At 38.0% G+C, this 22,476-nt stretch overlaps 1 protein-coding gene across 1 annotated transcript in view; it reads left to right on the top strand.

Annotated features, from left to right (window-relative positions):
• evpla (envoplakin a) overlaps window positions 1-19,733 on the top strand; it is a 21,725-nt gene extending 1,992 nt beyond the window's left edge. The window contains exons 3-23 of the mRNA XM_008417662.2: window positions 4,096-4,195; window positions 4,296-4,450; window positions 5,009-5,132; window positions 5,244-5,375; window positions 5,480-5,521; window positions 5,995-6,156; window positions 7,301-7,408; window positions 7,490-7,585; window positions 8,433-8,543; window positions 10,229-10,375; window positions 10,491-10,645; window positions 11,298-11,395; window positions 11,511-11,683; window positions 12,603-12,778; window positions 13,739-13,877; window positions 13,968-14,161; window positions 14,490-14,640; window positions 15,393-15,476; window positions 15,574-15,681; window positions 15,758-15,850; window positions 15,968-19,733. Coding sequence (XP_008415884.2) covers window positions 4,096-4,195; window positions 4,296-4,450; window positions 5,009-5,132; window positions 5,244-5,375; window positions 5,480-5,521; window positions 5,995-6,156; window positions 7,301-7,408; window positions 7,490-7,585; window positions 8,433-8,543; window positions 10,229-10,375; window positions 10,491-10,645; window positions 11,298-11,395; window positions 11,511-11,683; window positions 12,603-12,778; window positions 13,739-13,877; window positions 13,968-14,161; window positions 14,490-14,640; window positions 15,393-15,476; window positions 15,574-15,681; window positions 15,758-15,850; window positions 15,968-19,339 — 5,920 coding nt within the window. The 3' untranslated portion in view covers window positions 19,340-19,733. The remainder of the gene's footprint in view (window positions 1-4,095; window positions 4,196-4,295; window positions 4,451-5,008; window positions 5,133-5,243; window positions 5,376-5,479; window positions 5,522-5,994; window positions 6,157-7,300; window positions 7,409-7,489; window positions 7,586-8,432; window positions 8,544-10,228; window positions 10,376-10,490; window positions 10,646-11,297; window positions 11,396-11,510; window positions 11,684-12,602; window positions 12,779-13,738; window positions 13,878-13,967; window positions 14,162-14,489; window positions 14,641-15,392; window positions 15,477-15,573; window positions 15,682-15,757; window positions 15,851-15,967) is intronic.
• Window positions 19,734-22,476: the final 2,743 nt, after the last annotated feature.

A 22,476-nucleotide genomic window follows, 5' to 3' on the forward strand; every position in this document is an offset into this window, starting at 1 on the left:
GGTTAGGAAAAGGGTAAAGGTAAGGTTTAGGCTGTAGAAATGAATGGAAGTCAATGGAAAGTCCCCACAAAGATAGCCACGCAAACGTGTGTGTGTGTGTTTTATCTCTCTGTTGCATCACTGTCCCCACTGACGACATGATTTAGCTAAATCAAATATTCCTACAATCTACAAGCGTCACTTTGACATTAAATAAATTAAAACACCAACTTTTTTGTAGCGATTCATTGAAGGATCTTCCCTTGTGAGTGAGGAGGGGAAAGTGAGCCAAACCCAACCAGGGAGTGTTTGCTCTACCAGATTTTCTGACCTCACAACTACTACAGCTAAAGAAATGCAGGCCAGCCCTTCTCAGTTATGCAGCTCGTCTTGTTCTCCTACTTTCAGGCACTTTAACTTCCCACCCACATCCATTCATGAATGCTACAACTAAATCTTATGTTTTTTTTAATCATCTTTAATTAATCATGGATTTAAATCAAACAACTGAGAACAGCTTGTCTCCTTACACGGACGCCACACTGTTGCTTATCTTCCACAAATCTTACCAAGTATTTTTGTCTAGTTTCTAGTGCAAATATCTTAGTAAACTTGAAATAAGACTAAATTAACTTTCTAGTAGCTTGTCTTAAGTACATAATTCCTTTTAAAAAGTACTAGTACCACTGTAGATCATTTACAGTCTTGTTCAACAACAAGACATTTTCCCCATGCTAAAACTGAATTAATCTTCCAGAGGAAGTAGTACTTTTTCATGAATATTAAGGAACTATATACTTAACAAGCTGGTTTATCTTGCCGTAAAGTTACTTGTACATTAGTTTTGTCATATTTTATGTGTACTAGGATATTTGTCCTTACAACTAGACCAGAAATACTTGGTAAGATTTTATGTTTTTGCAGTGTGTAGGAAGACATGATGCCATTGGAAAACACAACAACAACCCCATAAAAATATCACTGAATCTTAAGTTAGGCTAGCTGGATGCTCACCTCTGCATGCTGGCTGCTTGAAAATAAAAGTAAAATAGATGGCATGGTTTATTTTCTGATTAATTTGTCTAAAAGAAGAAAAGAGAGTATTAAAAAAACCTTCCTAATTACACTCATCTGATCCCCAGTATACACATTCACCAGGTTTGTGCACAAAAACAAGGAATTAGACATTTAAAATATAAATATATATAAAAAACCTGATAGGAAATGAACATTTTTGTTCAAATATGCAGTTTTTTATGAAACAAAGTTGAATTAGTGAACAGCAGAGCAGGAATAGGGGCGTGTCAAAAGGGACACACAATGATAACTTATGCACATGTAAAAACACAAAACACATTTTTCTCTACACTAACAAACATGGCAACATGGAAAATTATGTGTAAGCAGCTTAACAGAGGCCTCACTGTAATCAGTACTGTTTTAAATTTAAACTCTTTGCACTAAAATCATGGGGGATCCTGAAAAAGACAAAATTTTCACCCTTATTTGAGGAAAACACACGCTGTGTGAAAACAGGAAGAACCTTTAGGTGGACTGTGTTTCTGCAGCGATGTCTGAGGGTGTGAACTGTAACTCTGTTCCTCATCCACCATGCAGCCAAACAGCTGGGCCTCCTTAAAGATACACTTTTATAAAATTACACTAAATACTTCTATTTATTTTTTTTTTTTTTTTATTGGCTCCATGCATCTAAGTTTTTTTTACTAATTTTATTTTTTTGTTCCACATCATTTATTATACGGACTGTGTCCTTGAACATGAAGCCGCATAGCGAAAAAGAAGAACATTTTTAATAAAACTCAAGCAAAAACACAAAGGAGTGAAAGCTTTTCAGTCAAAAGCTAAGATAGAAATGAAAATTTGGTTTACATAATCTGTCAGATGCCTCTCATAAGAACAAGAGTAAGATCTGACTTTTATGCTTTGTCACTGTTTAGAATAAAATATCATATATATTTATGCTTTGTCACTGTTTAGAATAAAATATCATATATATTTATGTTTTGTCACTGTTATTCTGTGTCGTCCCACAATGGGGAAAATTAGGTTGAAGGTAAACAGAAGAATGCAGATTCAAACTAAGGTAAAATTAAGAGCAGATTTGTAACATTTAAAAAAAAACTACATTTCGTTATCTAGCATTTCTTCCAAACTGTGAAAACCACAAACACATTCTTCTTACGTTGTCGTGCTGAAATCATGAGAAAATCGGCTCGGTCCGGGAGAGCACCGACATTGTTCTCATACCGGCTTTTCCTGCTGAGTGAGCGGGACCGGTACCGGCCCGCAGAGGGAGCGGGGACAGAAAGGCAGCAGCTCCTCGCTCCTGAACCGGAAGAAACGGCAGGAATTAACCTCGAAACGGAAGAAACTAGTTTTTCTTCTTTCTGAAACCGGTTGCTGTGGTTTCTGTTGCCGTGGTTACGTTAGGGAGCCGTGTTCCGTTGATATTTTGCAACATTTCATGTTAATTTTCAGGTGAATAATTGCCCACTGCTAACCACAGAACTGTGACAAATAAATATTTAAACTCGTCCTTCTTCAAGTTTTATGGAATATTGTAATTTTTCTACTGTTTGAATCTGAATTTTTCACATTTTGAACGTTTTTGAGCTGCGTATGTCCTCCGATAAATCAGAGAAAAGTAACGTTCTTGGAGATTCATCCATTATTTTAAACAAAGTATCCCAGAAGTTGTGAATAATAATAATATTGTTGTTTTAGGGCAAATTTCAGATAATGATCCACGAATATGTTCTCAAAAAATCAATAAGCTTTAAATTCGAATGAACATTTAACACTGCAGACATTTTAAATATACAAAATAAACAATTAAAACAACAAATAAAAGGAGTTATGAAATTCTCTGTAAACAAAAGTGTCCTCAAAAAATAAACTTGAGACTAAAACACCAGACTGAAAACTTTTTACATCCAATTTTTGGTAGAAAGAGAAAAACAATAAATTATACACTTGGGAACTATTTAGCTTTTTTAAATTTATCATGCGATTAATTGATTTATTGCGTGTTGCAACAGATTGTTTCAGTGAGTTTGCTGTTAAAAAGGCTAAGTTTTTTACTAAGTTCACAATTTTAATTGTCTTAACTAACATAAATTAGCCATTAGCCTAGTTAGCTTCACTAACAGCAGTTCCTGTAAATTAGACCTTAATTATGAGATTTCCAAAGGGCTGAAAATATTTCCAAATTGAGGATAGTCCATAATAGATGTAAGTTAAAAGCGCAAAAGAATCAAACAAGCTGTTCTCTGTTTAGCCTTCCTGTTATCAGTTTAAAATGTTGCTTTCTCCGCCTTAATAAACAGCATACAATCTCATTTTAATGAGTTTTTCACACCTCTGTTCTTTCTCTGACGTCATTAACATTTTTTACTGATATATGATGTAGTCTTCCTCGCTCAGTTATAGCATCTACTCCAAACAGGGCTGTAAAATGACCTGCTAGCATATTTAGCTGGTTAGTACAAATCAAGTTAAAAACCAGCAGATTCTGCTCACCATTTAATTTTCCCTCTGCATTTCTGTAAACATTGTTGAAGTTTTTATGAAATGTACTATCTATTCAGTAAATTTTTAAGAAAGTTGGAATTCAAGTTACTCTTAATGTTAGTTGGTCATTACCAATATGTTTTACAATTTTATCTTTTCATGCACAACACTGATTTGTCTTTTCTTTTTATAAACTAATTTAGTTCAGACTGTAAGTGATCAATTATCCAAAAATATTCATAGTCTGAGCAAAAACATTCATGAAACTTTGAAATATTTTCAGTCTGAGTTTGGGTGACTGATCTGAGTAAAGATTTAATTACATGGTCTTGTAGGATGTTTTATGATTTTTTAAAAAGTTATTTATAACAAATGCTTTCAGACAAAAATCATCCTTAATCATAACAATTCACAATTATTTTCTGTATAAAATGATGCTGTTCATTGAATGTTCTTTATGTTACATTGCAAAGACAGGAACAAACAAGACGAAAATATGTAGCATATTTATAAGATACTGTTTAATCAGTGACTGTTGGTGTATTTTGAGTGTTTGTAGTTTAACTGGACTCTTTTTGTCTGCAGGTCTCAGTCCACCAGTGCAAATTTACTGGTTGGCAAGATGCAGAAGGACTCTGACGAAGTGGTGCAATGCATCCTCAAGGCTGAAAAACTGCTGAAAGTGGTGAGAAGGGAAACCTGCTTCAACATAAAGCTGTGCAAATAGAACTTTTCATCTTTCACAAGCTGTTTCCGATTTTTTTATTATTATTTTTACTCACCAGGATATTGAAAATGACAAGAAAGAGAAAGAATTTGAGCACAAGGCTGAGATCAATCATATATTGGGCATTGCAGAGGGCCTGCTGGAGAAACTCTTCCTGGACATTGGCAGTCTCAGGGAAATCAACTACCCTGCCGTTGCAGATGTTGAGAACGAGTGAGTGCATGAGACAAAAACAAAGAAAATTCAGTTTGATAAGAAGACAGAAATCAGTTTACTGCAAAAATACAAAGTATTACTGGTCTAAGTATTATTGGTCTAATTTCCAGTGCAAATATTTTAGTGCACTTTAAATAAGACAACATGAAACTACAGTAATTTGTCAGCAAGAGATAGCAGCTTGTTTTAAGTATAATTCCTATATTTCTATATAATTCTTAAATATTGATTAAAAGGTGCTAGTTCCACTTAAAATAAAACATTTTCCCTGTTATAAAATAATTTGCAAGTGGAATTATTGTCTTAAAAGAACTTTCTAGTTACTAGAAAATTAAAACCTACTAGTGGTCAGAAGCGAGTTTTGACCACTAGTAAGTTTCTAGTAACTAGTAAGAAATTTTTAAGAACATTTCTTTCTGAAAGTCACTAGTAAGTTGGTTTTATTTTACTAAGATATTTGCTCTTGAAATCAGACCAAAAGTACTAAAGACGTTTTGTTTTTGCAGTCTATTTTGCTTGTTGGTTTGTTTTAACCTTTCTTGTTTTTCCTTCCAGCATTCATGAACTACACAAGCGATGGTCAATAGTCACAGCTGAATATGTAAAGCTCTATGAGCAAATTGAAGACGTGTCTCGGATGACCAGAATTAACTGGGAGCCTGTTTTCGCCCAGAAGGAAGTAAGTTCTGGCCACTTCCTCCAACATCAAATGAAACATCCATTTCTGTTTAATGGTGTTGCTTAAAAGAAGCATTTATTAACTGAGCTCTTGTGCTGCTTATGCTATCAGAGAGCGCTGAGCTCAGAGGAGTACGGCCCAACGCTGGCGGACCTGGAGAAGCAGATCGCTGCTCAGAACATCTTGCATAAAGAGCTGGAGGCTTACAACTCACAGCTCTGCGTCAGCTCTGCTGGCAGCAAGGTGCTCACCAAAACACACTGTCAGGATGCATTTCCGTTTTCCTCCGTCTTGCTGAACCTTTGAGACGGATAGTTTACCCAGCATGTTGCTGCCTTGTCTTTCAGGAGAAACTCACGCCACTGAAAAGGCAATATTACACTATGCTGGTGAGTTGATTGTTTTAAAACCAAACACATTCAGGTTAAAAATGAGATTATAGAAGCTTTCTAATTTTATTTTTATCTATTGATGTTATTTTTATGACTGAATTGGGTTGGATAGTTCTGAAATTAAACGAGCATAACGTTTTGACCTTATTTTTAAAGCTCGTCTTAAAACCCATCTATTTTACTTGACTTTCAACTCCAGCGGGATCTAGTTTTAAATTGTATGTTTGTTTTTAAACTGCAAGAGTTGTTGTTTTTTTTATTGTTATGTTGTGTTTTAATGTACAGCACTTTGTATCAGCTGTGGTTGTTTTAAAGTGCTTTATAAATAAAGTTGGTATGGTATTTTAGCCATTACATTAAAACTTAGAGCAGTGTATATGGCTTAACAGATTATAGCTGTGTTGTTTAGATTAGGATTAATGTTTATTTAAATCAAAGGAGAGTGTTTAAATGAAGCCGTTTTCCTTCAGGAAAAATCCAAGTTACGCAGCCAGTATCTGAGCAGCCTCTACCAACACATGAGAGACTGCAACAAGGAGATGAGCTTCCTGGGAGAAGAGCAGGAAAAGATCAAGAAGCAGGACTGGAGCGATCAAATGGCGGATCCTACTAGTGTTCGCCTGCAGTATGAGGTCAGGACTGAGTTAAAGGGAACAAAATGGGTTTTTGAATAACTCATGTGTTGACCCTTTGCACGTGACGTCACGCTCTCCAGAACTCCGCCCACGCCGCCATGACGGACGTCAAAACAACCAATACGCTCCTTTAAAGCTAGTCTAAAAACAGACGTCTGTAACTTAATATTGCTTTTATTTTGTTGATTTCAATTTAAAAATGCTCATCATAGGGTGCTACGTGATCGGCTGTACAAACAGAAAAGGATGAAAACCAAACTTGTCATTTTATTTTCTAACTTTTAATGAGGAAAGATACAGCGGCGACGGATAGCAGCCGTTAATCATAACGACTGGCAGGCAGCTGTTACTAATGATGACTGTCAGCCCTCGGTGTAATCACGGATTTGCAGCGAAGACTTTATACAACATAAGAAGATTAATGTTCATATACTTTATAAGTAAAGAAATATATTAAATATCGCATTATGGAGAAGGTGCGCGTCTAACCGTTAGTAACCATGGAAACAGTGCCCCACCGTCATGTAGCCTAGCATTGTACGGAAAAAAAAGGTTAGCATCTTGTCTTTTGTGCATTTTTAATGCTGCTCTTTTGTAAATACCTCCGTCTATGAGCCCCAACCAGGTGTGTTACATTCACAGTCTAATTATCTCGACTCGAACAAGTGGAAGCCATGAATGAACTGGAAAAAAACAACAACTTTGGAAAACAGTTTTAGTCGCTCCCGTCCCTCACTTCCGACGTCCCATGGTGCCTCAAATTATTTAGTGACATAGTTGCAAAGGGTCAATAATCTGTCTGCTGCTGATCTGCACAGAAACTTGTAGAAATGTTAGACTTTTGCTTGTTGTGTAAATTCCTGGCTACGGAAGAGGATTAGGGCATTAGGGCCACTGGGGAAAAGAAATTCTGACTTTAACCTCAGAATTCTGAGATTAAAGTCAGAATTATTATTTTTGAGATTAAAGTCAGAATTCTGACTTTTTTTCTCAGAATTCTGAGATTAAAGTCAGAACTGTTTTATTATTTTTCCAGTGCCCCTGTACCTGGCTGCCTAATTTGGTAGCATATAAATCAAACAACCATCCTAATTTCAAGGCATTGCATGTTGAGAACAACTTGTAATATTCTTTCAATCAGAACTTCAAGAACAAAGAGCTTTTGGATCACGAGGGCAAAGTGAACAGACTCGAGGATGAGGGTGAAACGTACATTTCCCTGAAACACCCAGCCAGCCACCTAATAGAGGTACTGAAACCAAAGATTCCATCTAAATTAAACCTTTTAAGTTGACTGAAAATTAAATACAAATACATTCTTTACTTTAAGGCCCAAAGCAGAGCTGTGAAAAACGAGTGGCAGAAGTTCCTGAATCTTTGCATATGTCAAGAAGAACATCTGCAAAATATGCAAAAATTCAATAAGGTAGGTAAAGTTTGTAAAAGCACAATATTGGAGGGCATGCTACACTGTAAAACATTTGAAGTTGGTTTAACTTGAAAATGAAAGCCCACCTGCTGCCTGGAAAATGCAATTTAAGTTGACAAGAAAATTTTATTGGTTTTAACTCAGAAATTAAAGTTCCTGAAGGTGATTTAACAACAAGAGACAAGTTGTCTAAACATTGTTTTTTAACTTCATTAATCTTGAATTGTGAGTTATAACTTAATGCTGCAATTTAAACCAAATAATTATTTCACAATATGCAATAAAAGAAACTGCCCTCACCTAGATAAAGAGCCACATTTCTCTATTATTTTACTCACAATATCAAGTTAAAATATCTACTTATTTTACTTTAGAATAATTTAAATTCATTTCAAATTGCATGAACAAAATTTCTGATCTGATAATGAATTTTATTAAACGTCACAATGAATTCAGCTCAGAAACATTTAGTGTGAACAGGACTTTATCCTCAAGCTTTAAAATAACATTTACAGAAACATGCCGCTAAGCATTCTGGGAAATAGCTCCCACTCCTGTCTTTTTCTTCTTTCAGTTTTTTTTAGATGCTTTTGCTGAAAACTCTAGTTTATTCAACTCTTGAAGTTTGACAAAATTAATAAAAGTTTAACACAATTTACTAAGTTTTCACAAACTCACATTTAGGTCCAAAATCTAAAACTCGGTAATTGATTTGACTTAAAGAATAGAAGACAATAGACACAACTAAATGTGGCTCAAATGTTTTACAGTGTGTACGTGGACAGATGTTCTAATTGTCCAGCATGTTTTTATAAGTGATAACAAGTGAGTGTCCATTTTCCAGTACCAAAATGACACTCAGAAGCTGTCAGAGACGCTGAGTCAACTCAGCAGCACCATGAGTCCAGAGTCTCTAAAGACGAAGAGCAACATCGAGTCGCTGCTGCAGCTTCAGGTGAGACAATGAGAGAAGAAAGAGGTTTGACTGCAGTGGTTTTGGATTTGCTTGTTATACTTTGTCCCGCAAACCTGCCACCAACATTGACGTCAAATATGAAAAGGAATTGTCTTTGTCATTGTGAATTTACTTGTGCGAATACTTTATACTGCTGTGCATTCATTTACTTCCTAACCACTGCAAAAGCACAAAGCCTTACCAACTGTTCTTGTTTGGTTTCTGGTGCAGAAATCTTAAAACGGGACAAAACTAACTCACAAGTAACTTTTCATCCAGATATAGAAGCTTGTTTTAAGTCAACAATTTAATATTGACGGGGAAAAGTACCAGTTCCACTGACAGATTACTTTACTAATATCATGAGAAATATATTTTGTTCTAAGTGAAATAATCGGCCAGTGGAACTCATATTAGTTACATTAGTGTTTGTGGTAATAAAAGGCGTCCAAATAAAAGGCAACTGGACTTCTCTTGTTTTTTGAAGATAAACACATATTACCTAAAATGCATTCATTCATTTATTACCTAAAAAGCAATAACTTAGCGTTCCTTTAGTGCATGTTTTTTTACATTTCTAGCAAAGGACGCACCTGCAGCTAAAAATTACATCTAACGTCAAAACCTCAGCTTTGACTTAGCATAAATAAAGTGTAAGACTGATCTGTTTGTTTTTTTTAATCAACCAATTAATAACTTGACAGAAAGAAAAGAGATCTTCTTTACAGAATGTGAATTGGATGAAGCTAAAGTTATGCCATTTGAGCAGTTTTGGGTAGAACATATTTACACACCAAGAAGGGTTTTTTAAATCCATCCATCCATTTTCTTTACACCCTTGTCCCTCAGTGGGGTCGGGAGGGTTGCTGGTGCCCGTCTCCAGCTAACATTCCGGGCGAGAGGTGGGGTCACCCTGGACAGGTCGCCAGTCTGTCGCAGGGCAACACAGAGACACACAACCATGCACACACACACTCACTCCTAGGGACAATTTATACAGACCAATTAACCTGACAGTCATGTTTTTGGACTGTGGGAGGAAACCGGAGTACCCGGAGAAAACCCACCATGCACAGGGAGAACATGCAAACTCCATGCAGAAAGACCAGGGCCAGGAATCGAACCCATAACCTTCTTGCTGCAAGGCAACAGCTCTACCAACTGTGCCACTGTGCAGCCCGGTTTTTTAAATCTTAAATGCAAAATGTATTTATTTTTTCATACAGTTTTGACTTACTTGCTTCTCTGAGTGTGGTGTTCTTCCAGAAATCATCTATTTTCTTAGCTTGTATACTCCAGTTAATGATTAATCAATTACTAAATGAGTTGACAACTATTTTAATAATCGATTCATCCGATTAACCGTTTCAGCCCCATCCTGGAAGCCTGAGAATCCTAAATTATTACACAAACAGGGATGCACATCCTTTGGCTTTTCTAGCACCAGTAGAGATGTCTTTATTAGAAATTTGAGCTAAAATGAACAATGCATTTTGTGATGGGAAAGAATGCGAAGGCACTCAAAGAGAAGGCTGGCATTAGGCTTTAAAATGAACACCAATAAATGACGTACATCTGTCTTACAAGCTTGCTGCCATATGGCAGGACCACCTCAGACGTGACAGATTAAGATCGGGTTAGGACATTCTTCCTCTGGATTTTCATGTGGCTTTGTTTTTCTGCAGGTGGAGGAAAATACTGTCCACACCGCGGAGCAGCAGCTGGCCGACCTGAGGCGAAAAAGTACAACTGTTCCTCCTCTGAAGCTGCGCCGCACTCCCACCAACAAACCCATCACAGTGGAGTCCCTGTGCGACTGGGAGACTGACGAGGTGCAGCCCTGACCGCCGTCAAATACCTCAGTAGTTTCTAAACAGTGGATTAGAAACATCTTTACAATTCATGAGCTGTGTTTTACAGTGCGTTTCTATTATTATCGCTGTGTAGGGCTCTATTTCAAGACAGGAAAAATTCACCCTGAAATCCTTCTCCGACAACAACAACTGGAAAGTTATTTCTTCTGATGGAGCAACTAAAACCTTCCCTGGAGTTTGCTTCACAATCCCACCTCCCAACCCAGATGCCATTTATACTGTTGACCTGTAAGTAATGGAAAGCTGCGCTGTATTTAAAGGGATCTGCTTGGCAAAATTCACTTTTTGAATGTTTTTATGTTTCCATTTGGGTTTCAACTGCTTGTAAAAACCAACCAGCCATTTTGTGGCGATAGGTTGATGGTTCTTGGTGTCTGGAAAAAGAGCTGTTTCAAAAACCTTATGAATGTTGAGTCACAATCAATGGGCACTGCACTGTTACCTAGCAACCCAAGCGTAGCTCCAGCAAGTTTGGCCAACTGGTTTTATCGCTGTATGCGCTGTACAATGGCTTCTGGAAAAGAGAAGTGTTTTGTTGTTGACTTGCCATTCAGAAACCACTTGATGCATTCTTGTTGGTTGTGCGGGAGGTTCCACTTCTCCTTTTCAAAGATGCACAGTTGTACATCTATTTGCAGCCATTTTCACATGTAAGAGTTGAATTAGGGATGTGGACAGCAGCAGCTTATTAGGATTTAAAGTGACAGCCAGAACTGAGCAGACTAAAATCTCATCATCCAAGAATGATTGTGTGCAAAAAATTTAATGAGCATGTTTGTGTAGCACATAGATCTATCCTATCTTGTTCAGCAATAAGTCACAAGAGAGTGAAAGGGTAAATATGACACACATCCTCTCCACTTTGCTCTTGCCTCATCAGTTTGGGCAACGAGCTTGAAGAAACCAAGAGAAGGAGAGCAGCTCTGGCAGCGTCCCTGAAGAATAATAAACCAGAAATCTCTCAGGCTCTACAGTCAGGTGTTTGTCTTTCACTTCTTACCATCATGATTCAGATGTTTAATCTGTGAAAAACGCCTCAGTTTCCAATGAAATCAGATCAATCAGAGGATAATTTTACTGTTTCTTCACTCAGTTCCACTTTCTTCAGCTCCTAAAGACCCCAAACTGGCAGCTGTGGCTCAGCAGCTGAACCAGCTGGACTCCGGCCTGGCCGACACGGAGCAGGGCCTGCTGAGCCGCCTGCGAACCCCGGTGAGCTGCACCGACCCGACCGGAGATCTGGCCAAGAAGCTGAGAGAGCAGGAGGTGAGTCGACACAAACACCAATGGTTTCAGTGGGAATGAAGTCCTGGTCACTGGTTTCAGTAGAGCTTTCACTCAATGGTTTCTCTTTTCATTTTTGGAGGTTTAAAATAAAAGCAAGGAGAAAAAAAAATCATAATTCACACTATTATAATTGTATGTTTTTATTGAATGTAACACTTAAAATAGAGTCAAATAGAAAATGATATAGATTCATGTAATGTTTAAAGGATTTTGTTAAAGAAATATTGAATGGAGGTATACAATGCATGATAAAAAATAAGATAAGATGTACTTTATTCAACCCAGAATTGGGAAATTATTGGAGTAGAACCACTTGGGAACATGGTGGAAACACCAGGAGAATCCAGCAGTGAGTTAAAAGAAAATGAGAAGAGAGAGGTAGAAGTGACAAATTAATTTAAGTGCATGGCTGCCACTAACTAAACTGGAGAATATGCAAATAAACCTGAAGAGCTAATCAGAGGTGAGTAGTTGCCGCAGGAGGAAGAGGGAAGGCAGAGGAAAAGAGGAGATTTAAAACAGCTGCAACGGGAAGCATACTGGCAGACAGATGAAGGGAGAAATAAAAAAAACGGTGAGCGAAAAGGAGAAAACTCTGAAACTAACTTAAAAAGTAAACATTAAGAAACAGGAATTAACTCATATTAATAATCCAAGAAGTAAACACAAAGAGGAATCAACTCAGACCAAATTTTGTAAATATAAAAAAAATTATGAAAACCAAAAACAGATTAAGCTACAGCTCCAAACACCTGCAGATCATGATGGCGTGCATTTACACCCAATGATCTACATCAGTTTTCTTTGTAAAGTGTTTGTAGAATTTACATTTTTATAGATGAGATGATCTGATATGTGATCTGTCATTAATTTATGTCAAACTAACTGCTCTCTACAGCAAGCTGCTAAGACGCTGAACGCTCTGGAGCAGCAGAAACAGACAGCCCAGGCCAACCTGCAGCCTTTGCTGTCCAAAGATCCCAACGGCACGTCTTCTGGACTCCCGCAGAAACTCAGCGCCGCCAATGACAAGTACGACAAGCTGGCCAGCCTGGCGGATCTCTACAATAAGAAGTAAGTCTTTTATAAAGACAAGGAAACACTCGCACAAAAGGCAAATTCAATAAATCCAATTTAGCTTATTTATGCAGCAGCAATTCAAAAACAAACACCTCATAAGACAAGCAGATGTGATTCATATCCACAGAAATAGAATAAAAAAAGTTAAGAGAAGATCTAAATTGATGGAGGAGATCACACCGCCATGCTGGGTTCAGGTTTCATCCTGTTGCTTAGAGTTTAGAAACTGTCATTTCTGTAATTATTTTCATTAAAACTGTTGGAACAAGAAATTAAATGGTAACATTTTATTTTTCAGTGATTTACACTACTTAAATCTTAGTAACCTAAACCCTTATTAATCCACACACAGATATAAATAACCAATTTGTTTTTAAGCTAATATTAGCTATGATAAGATAGCTATTAGTGAACTTATGACCAATAACGTTACAATTGAGAAATGATATTTGATATAAAGTTCAAAATTATTTGTAAGACAAGCAAGTTGGAATATGTAGAATATGGGAATGATGCCCCACAAGAGGTGAGAGTGGTTGTGATGCTAGCTAACAAAAGCTAACAACATTGAATTTCTCCAAAGTCTCTTATTGTTACCAAAGGAACATGCTGGTTTCACAGAGCTATCTGCTAGTAGTTTGAAGAGACTCAAACTGCTATAAGTGCTAATAAATAGGTTATATCTGCAGCTTTATCGCCATTTATCAGACATTTTGGATATTGAAGGTATAACTCTAGTATTTAAAACTATGATGATCCTTCACAAAAATGTTACTTTATTATAATTGCATTGAAACAATCTTATCTGTGATTATCACATGAACTAAAAAACTTACATTTGTGCTAGGTGGTGCTAAATTTGACAGTTTTTATGTAACAAAATCCATTTGATTCCCACGTTTATGTTCTGATTTGTTGCCTTAGACTTCATCCATCTTTCCTCTATTTTATTAGAGCAAATGTGTCTCTCAACCTGGAGAATCAAATACAGAAGGTCGACGGCCTTGTGTCTGGATTCGAGAGAAACCTGAGTGCAGATGGTCCAATTCCTGACATACCAAATGCAATTCAAGCCCGATCTGATGACATTCAGGTGAGTAAAATCACGCAAACACGAGTTGACAGGCACAAATCCTTATCCTGAGAAATATTTTAACTGGAGTGCCATCTTTGTTGTGCTCAGCGCCAGCGGCGGTCTGTGGCAGCTGCCCAGGATGACATGATAAAGCTGAATCAGGATTTGGAGGCGACTGAGAGGTTGTGCAGCTCCCTGCAGAAAAACCACCAGGAGTACTGCCCTGACATTCTGCGCCAGAGGAACGACGTCAAACAGCTGCAGAGTCGCTACACAAATGTCGCCAACCAGCTGAAGGAAAGGTACGGTAGTTACTTTAACATACTGCTCAAAAAAATAAAGGGAACACTTAAACAACACAATATTACTCCAAGTAAATCAAACTTCTGTGAAATCAAACTGTTCACTTAGGAAGCAACACTAATTGACCCGACGAGGGTCCCCGTTGTCAATCAGTGTTGCTTCCTAAGTGGACAGTTTGATTTCACAGAAGTTTGATTTACTTGGAGTTATATTGTGTTGTTTAAGTGTTCCCTTTATTTTTTTGAGCAGTGTATAAACATACAGCCTGAGATGACAAAAAGACTCTGCACAAGTTAACACAACTTACACTTGTGGGTGTTTTCTTAGGGAAAATGTGCTACAAGAAGCTTCAGCTAAGCACAAGGACTTCCAGAACACATGCCAATCCCTCAACTCCTTCCTGGACAACCTGCCGACAAATCAGACAAACTCCGGCGATGATCTGTCCCAGCTCACTGCCAAGCAGAGCTCCCAAAAGGTGAGGCAAGATGTGAACCATGCAAAAGTAGGGTAGTAATGGTAGCAGGAGCAGAGTGAGCTACCTCGTCACGCTTTCTTTTTGTTTATTTATCTGAAAGTAAATACAACGCTTATTATCTTTCCAAAAATAAATAATAATAAATAAAAAAATCAGTTTCAAGTGATAATTTCATTTGTTAAGGGTAAAACAATGTTCAAAACTATTTCCCCCTAAATCTAACAACAGTCTAATTTTTTCCAACTCTGTGGAGTTGTTTTAATACACACATCAGAGAAATAAGGTGATTAAACATCCGCATCTCCAATAATTCTCCTTTCTCTGAGCCAGAAGAGCTGGATTTGTCTTTAAGGTTTGGATCATTGTTCTCTTCTTCATTGTTGTTCTGACCTCCTGTTTGAGTCACTGACGTATTTTCACAGTAATTCCTGGGAGCGGCCATCTTACCCCTCCCAGAAGTGGTAAGATGGCCGTTCCTGGGAACCTTCACCACTGTCCATGTTTTCTTTGTTGCTAAACAAAGGCTCTGATGGTGATTCACTTTTGTTCCAAATTCCTAGAAATGGCTTTGTAACCCTTTCCAGACTGATCAATGACTCCGTTTTTTTCATTTTGATTGTCTTTAGATTGGGACATGATTGGTTCCTTTCTGAGATCTTTTAGGCAACTTTTCAGACAGGCCAGTAGGACAATGTGATGTGACTTGGTGCTGTATAAATAGAATTTAACTGAATTTGTGATTTATGTTGTAGCGAGTGGTGGATGACCTGAAGCGGAAGGAAGAGGACATGGAAAGAGTGGCTGACCTCTCTCTAGACCTGCAGGCTCTACTCAATGTAAGAACAAAACAGAAAATACAGTGCTTATGTTATTAATAATTTGATATGCCAAGATATTAATAAGTTAAAATGTTAACCTTTTTTGTCTTTGTAGGAATATGAGGCTGATGTTGACAAATACAACGGTACACTTGAACAAGCTGGCGCAACCGTTCCAAAGAAGACCCAAAACCTCACACTCTGTGACGCTGTCGACAAAGAGGTATATATGGTTTTACCACAAAGGTTTCTTTTTTTATTAAAAAAAGTTTTTTTATTTAAAAACTTTTTTGTTACAGGAAAGAAATCTGACAAAACGTTATGCCGAAGCAACATCGGAAAACATTCAACGGCAAAAACAGATGAACTTGGCAAAGAATTTAATTTCACAGGTAAGAAAGTCATAAAAATATATTTACGCCCTTGAAACTGTAACTGCTTGTTAAAGCTAAGCTGAAAATAAAATCATAAAGTGTTTAGATATAAAAAAATTGCCTTTTCTATCGCAGAGTGAAGAAAAAGTTCAAATGGTGGCACAGCAACAGGTGCAGCTTGAAAACCAGCAAAAAAATGCCTTTGAATTAGACAGTCTGTTTAAAGAACTAGACGAAGAGAAGGAGAGGACAACCGTTGTTCAGACACAGCTAAAAACCTACAAAACCAGAATGATGTCACTTAAGAGCCGCAGAGGAGTGGAACGTGTTGAGGAGAAAGAAGTACTGCAATACTACCGGGATCCTAAACTGGAAGCTGATCTGGCTGAACTGAGCAATGTTCTCAATCAAGAGGCCCTGAAGCGGACCACCGTCCAGGCAGAGGTTGAGATCTTAAACAAGAAAATCACCGTCCTGGAGGAAACCATTAACAACAAAACCCCTAAACTGCTAACTAGAGAGGTGACTGAGTTTGAAAAAGACCCACAGCTGGATGTAGAGGCTGCAAAGATAAGAGATGAGATGGCAAGGATGAGAGATGAGATCAGAGTAAGAGATGGAGAGCAGATCCAAATGAAGACAGAAGTTTCTATCCTCCAGCAGAAGAGACCAACTATCAAGGAGAGAGTGGTTAAGAAGGAAGTGGTTAAAGTAGAACAAAATCCACAGATGTTGAAAGAATTAAAAATATTTGAGACTGACATTTTTGATGAGAACAACAAGTGCAAGCTCCTCAATGATGAAATCTTCCAAACAAGAAGTCAAATCAATGCGCTGGAAAGAATGATCCCCAACATTCAGCCTAAAGTCATTGTTAAGGAGGTCAAAAAGATTGAGGAAGACCCTGACCTCATTACAGAGTCAGCTAAGCTGCGAACAGTTGTGGAGGAGGAGAGAGTTGGAAATAGCTCTTTGTCCCAAGAGGTGATTGGGCTACACAAGCGTTACAGAGAAGTTCAAGACTGGAAGCCAAGAATTGAGATAAAAGAAATTGTAAATGAGATATACCGGATTGACCCGAATACAGAGGTCGAAATTGTACGCCTCCGCAAAGAAATACAGGATTCGAATAAACAACGTACCGATCTGGAAAAGGAGATCAGGCAGGTCAACACTGATCTGAATGCCCTTCGGTCAGAGAAACCCAAAGTAGAATTCAAAGAGGTTACCCAAGAGGTGGTGAAAGAAGAAAGAAGCCCGGAAAACGAGCGAGAGATCCAGAGGTTAAATGATCAGGTGAACCGATTAGACAGCCAGTGTACTTCTCTTGAAGACCAGGTTAGACAGCTGCGAAAAGAAAGAGATGAATGGAAGGCAGAAAAGTCCAAGATAGAGACCCAACTGGTCAACAGAGAATTAATAAAGTATGAACCTGATCCACTGCTGGAGAAGGAAGCTGAACGCCTGCGAAAAAAAGTGCGGGATGAAGCACAGCTGAGGCGAAGCATTGATGAGATGGTTTTTGACCTTCAAAACAAATTCCTCCTTTTGGAGAGACAGAAACCTGAAGAGAAAGTTGTTGTGCAGGAGGTTGTACGACTTCAAAAGGATCCAAGGCTATCAATGGAGCATGACAGGCTGAGCAGAAACCTGGATGAACAAGTAACAAGACGACGTCAGATAGATCTGGAGTTACAGCAACTAAGAACGAAGTTGGAAGACAAGGAGCGCATCATCAGAGAGAGTGATGAACACCAAAAAAGGATCCAAGCTGAATCTGAACTTAGAGAGATCCGACTACGCATCACACAACTGGAAAATGCCCCGCCTCCTGTTGAGGAGAGCATAGTAGTTGAGGAAGTGCTGAAGGTTGAAAGAGATCCAAAACTGGAAAGGATGACAAGTGGTTTACGCTCTGACATGGACAAGGAAACCCATGACATCCTACGTATTCAGAGGGACATTCGTAATCTCACTATAAAGCTCGAGATTCTGCAGAAAGAGAAGTCAGGTGAAAAGACGGTGTATAAGGAGGTTGTTCGCGTGGAGAAAGATCAGGCTGTTGAAGCTGAGAGGGATCGTCTGAGGGAGCAGGTGTCTCAGAACAGATTTGCCAGACAAGACTTGGAGGATGAAATCAGGCGTCTCAATGACAAAATCAATTTCTTAATGAGCACCAAATCTAACAATTCAAGAGAAGWGAMAWSTYTTARYWTSAACAAAGATGCTCTAGTAAGGGAAAATGACAACCTCACCCGAGAACTCAGAACTCTTGAAGCAAAGAAACACGACACAAGTCTTTCTTTCCAGCAACAGACTCGACTGATGACTGAAAGAACACAGATGAACAGGCAGAAGAGCATTAAGATGGAGTCAGATGTCCAGCGACTGGAAAGGCAGATCTTGGACGAGAAAGATAAGATTCATGAACGAGACAGCACAATTCGTGAGATTCTGATCTACCTGCAGAAAGAGGAACAGGCAGAGACAAGAACCAAAGAAACCAATGTCTCAACCAAAATCACCATTTTGGATCCAGAAACTGGTAAAGACATGTCTCCTTATAATGCTTACCTTGGGGGCCTCATTGATCGCCAGCAGTATGTTCATCTGCAGGAGCTGGAATGTGACTGGGAAGAGRTRACSTCYAWGGGYCCYGATGGAGAAAYATYTGTGCTGCTGGATCGCAAGAGTGGGAAGCAGTACTCTATCAAAGATGCTATCAAGGAAGGAAGGCTATCAGAATATGATCTGCAACAATACAAACAAGGCAAACTTCCTATCTCGGAATTTGCCCTCCTTGTTGCAGGTGACAAAAACAACCAACCCAAACTCACCTCAGTCACCCAAACACCAAATTCATCTGYGAAAWYTYYKYCSYTAGACYTYAMCWYTGCTACYGAAACACAGCCAATTGCTGGAATAATGGATACATATACAGGCACCTGCTTTACAATCCGCAATGCCACCTTGCGCACACTGATCGACCCTACCACTGCCCAAAGACTGCTGGAGGCTCAAGCAGCAACAGGTGGCATCACTGACATCAGCAACAAAGAAAGATACAAAGTTAGCAAGGCGGCACAAAGAGGCCTTATCGAGGACAGCCAAGTCCAACGGCTGCTTAATGCAGAGAAAGCTTTCACTGGAGTTGAAGACCCCATGACCAAAGAGCGTTTGTCTGTGGGAGAAGCTGTTCAGAAAGGCTGGATGCCAAAAGATTCAGCTATTCGTCACATGGAGGCACAACACCTGACTGGGGGGCTGGTAGATCCTGCCACTGGTCGTAGAGTCACCCTCATAGATGCCCTTGGATCCAAAATGATTGACAATTCTATTGCAAGGAACATCCAAACCGAGACGGCCTATATCAAAGATATTGTGGACCCTATAACAAATGAGAAGATCAACTACAAACAAGCACTGGATCGTTGTAAGAAAGACCCAGCAACTGGCTTACCTATGCTACTCGCCTCTTCCAACTCTTCAAAATATGCACGTTTCTAGAAATGTTTGAAGTTTTCTGATCTGAAACATATTACAGAAAAATGTTGCTGTCAAATACCAAAAGTGCATGGAGAGTTCATTGTATTTACAAGATATATTTTGAAAGGAAAAACTCCAAGTCTTTTGCCAGAACAAAATAATTGCTGCCGAGTTGCATTTGTTTACTGAAAGGTCTCATGTGGGTGTATTTGTTTATCTTTGTTTCATGTTTATGATTTAACTGAAGAAGAGAAATGTTGTTTTTCTTTGATATTTTATTTGGTTGGGATATTGGGACATGGTGCAATACTATTTGCTAAAATTGAATGAATTTCTTTCACTCGCTGTTAACTTTAAACAAGGTTTGATTGTTTGAAGAATTACATATCAATAAAATTAAGTTATAATGGTTCAAGAGTACCAACTCTTTATTTTGTAAACTTTTTATTTTAACATATTTGAACTCCTTTGTGTAATAAAGTTTTACCTGCGACAGAGGAAAGAAGCACAATGCTGAATTTTGGAAGTACGAGTGGTTCATCATAATGTGAATATGAATGATCAAGCATCCTTCTTGATCATTCTGACAGACCCAAAACCAATATTGTGTGTTATGAATAACTCTTTATTTTAATCCAAATTAACAAATAAGAGGAACCACCTGACAATAAGGAATTTATAGCCAAACACTCTGTCAGTTATTGCTTTATGAACACCTGTCTGGTTTGGTGAGGTATTATAGAATAGATGGGAAGATCCACACACATTACCACACACATTCACATAATAAACCACTTCTCTCTAAAACAATAATGTTTAAACTTAATACTTAAACTTCTAGTTAAAATACTTCAACAAACTGTTCAACTATGCTAGTAATGTTCAGCTAAGCTACAAAGTAAAGAATAGGAAGACAGAATCTAATGTCCAAAGTCCTCCTTATCTCCCCTCTTCAGAATACAGCCAATCGGTGCCAAGGGAAATTAATGGCACTTGCTGATTGGCTGCTTTGCAAATGCTTGCCAATAGCTCATCAAGTAGCATTGAGCCTCAGTATTTCATCTTCCAAAGCTGCATTTTCTCTGGAATAAATAAGGGTATTTTCTGCAAATAATTGACGTTATGTTCTTCAGAATAAATATGCAAATAAATGAATCTGCAAATAATGAACAACGAATTAGAGAAATTCACTGTCATAAAAGAATACATTAGGGTGATTACCAAATGCTACGTCTTTTCACTCAATCAGTAAATATCTCAAATGTAATAATTTAAATTGAAATATTGAGTTATATCTAATTTCTAACATTTATGAAATGGCTCACTCAAAAAGAGAATTTACCTTTCAGATTGATCTTGATAGATCTGAGACTGAAATAAATAAGATTCGTAAGACTGATTGGATTTTGAATATTATAGGTACATCTTTAATTGTTTAACAGTCAACCCTCTATTAGTCTTTATTGTCTCCTACATTGAGTTTATGCACTATCATCCATACGAATCAAATCCAGTCTGTTTCGGTCGTGGAGAGATACAGTGACTGGACTAATGAGGTTATTCAGGTACTTTTGGTTTGTCACACTACCATTCACAAAGGGGAGGGCAGTTTTGTATTGACCATACACACTTGCCCAGTGTGTATAGTCCTTCGAAACGTCCTACAGACACAGACCACAGTGTCTGTTGCATGGCACTGTCCTTGATACTACAGCTAGTCTTCACCCATAAATCTGGCTCAGTGTGGAAGAACATTCATCCTAGAACAACACTGAGGCTCATAAGTTCATTGTCAAGTGCAAATGCTTTCCGACTCATGCAAGATGAAAACCTCTGTACCTTTTATCATTGTCAAGCCCTTGATGTCAGTATAGCATAAAAGCAATGCTGATTTCAGTGATTTGTGATGGTATAGTGAAGGTTAGGTGACCTTCACTATATTGTTCCACTGGACGTTGTTGTTATGGGATATGGCTAAATGACATTCAAAGCTTGATCGTGAGTCCAAACTATTTGTGTCTTTATAGCAAACTGCTGCTCACACTCTACGTTCATTGGCAATGCTTTCTGAGAACAACCGATTTGAAGGGTCACAATGTCACTGTTGATTGATTGTTAGGGGACTTGCTGTAGATTCTCAGTCCCCCATGACTGTTCTCACACAGACAGAAATGAAAACATTTTGGACAATGAAGAAGAGTGATTTGAGACAGGAGTGAAAGACCAGCTTGGGATTAAGGTCTTGGGATATCTTAGAATAGTCTCACTCATTGGACTTATGTCACCAATCCAACATGTGATTGGTGGAAGAAACTTGATGTATATGGACACTTCCTAAAGAGAACCACTAGTCACTTCCATTGCTTTATTTTATTTATCACAAAATTTCACATCAAAAGCCATTGATCCTGTCATTTGCAATTTTCACTTAATCGTGTAGACTCACAATAAAGCTTGGAATCTGTTCTGAAAGTCATTGTATGAAAGACACTTTCAACTTTCCATCTCAGGGCCAATCAAGAAAAGTATAGTAAATAGAACTATCCACACACTAAGGATGAAGATGTAGTCACAAACACATTGCACTTTTATCTGTGAAAGGTGCTGTATAAATACATACAGCTTACGTAATATAATTACATAATTGTAGGCAGTGAGAAAACCCAGGAAATGACTTTCAAATCGGGCATTAAATCAAACAAGCAAAAAAAAAAAAACATTAAAATGGACAAAATAATTACTGAACAGTACAACAGCTGTAGAGGCTGGACTGCTGTTGCCCTTAGAGCTAAACAACAGCACAGCTAAATTCATAAAGACAATGATCAAGTTACAGAATCATGTTATGTAACTCCAGTTTATATTTCCAGTCCATGAAGAAGCTACTTTGCTCCATGATGGAACTCCGAAGAAGCACAATGTTTGTACCAGCAACACAGTTAAGCATAGGGGCAAATATCACCATACCAGGTTGAAAAGAAAAAACGGATAGGGAGTGGTGGTAGAGGGAAACTTCTGGATGTTTTTTTGTTAAACTACCACTTGTTTTTAGCATTTCCGAGAATCCAGCAGCATCCATGTTGTTAGGAAAAAAATGCAAGCAATGACAGTTGCTTAAACATCCTTCTAAATATAGCCTTCACTGTTTAATTTGAGGA

The sequence above is a fragment of the Poecilia reticulata genome, linkage group LG1, assembly GCF_000633615.1.
Source record: "Poecilia reticulata strain Guanapo linkage group LG1, Guppy_female_1.0+MT, whole genome shotgun sequence".
Taxonomy (NCBI): Eukaryota; Metazoa; Chordata; class Actinopteri; order Cyprinodontiformes; family Poeciliidae; genus Poecilia; species Poecilia reticulata.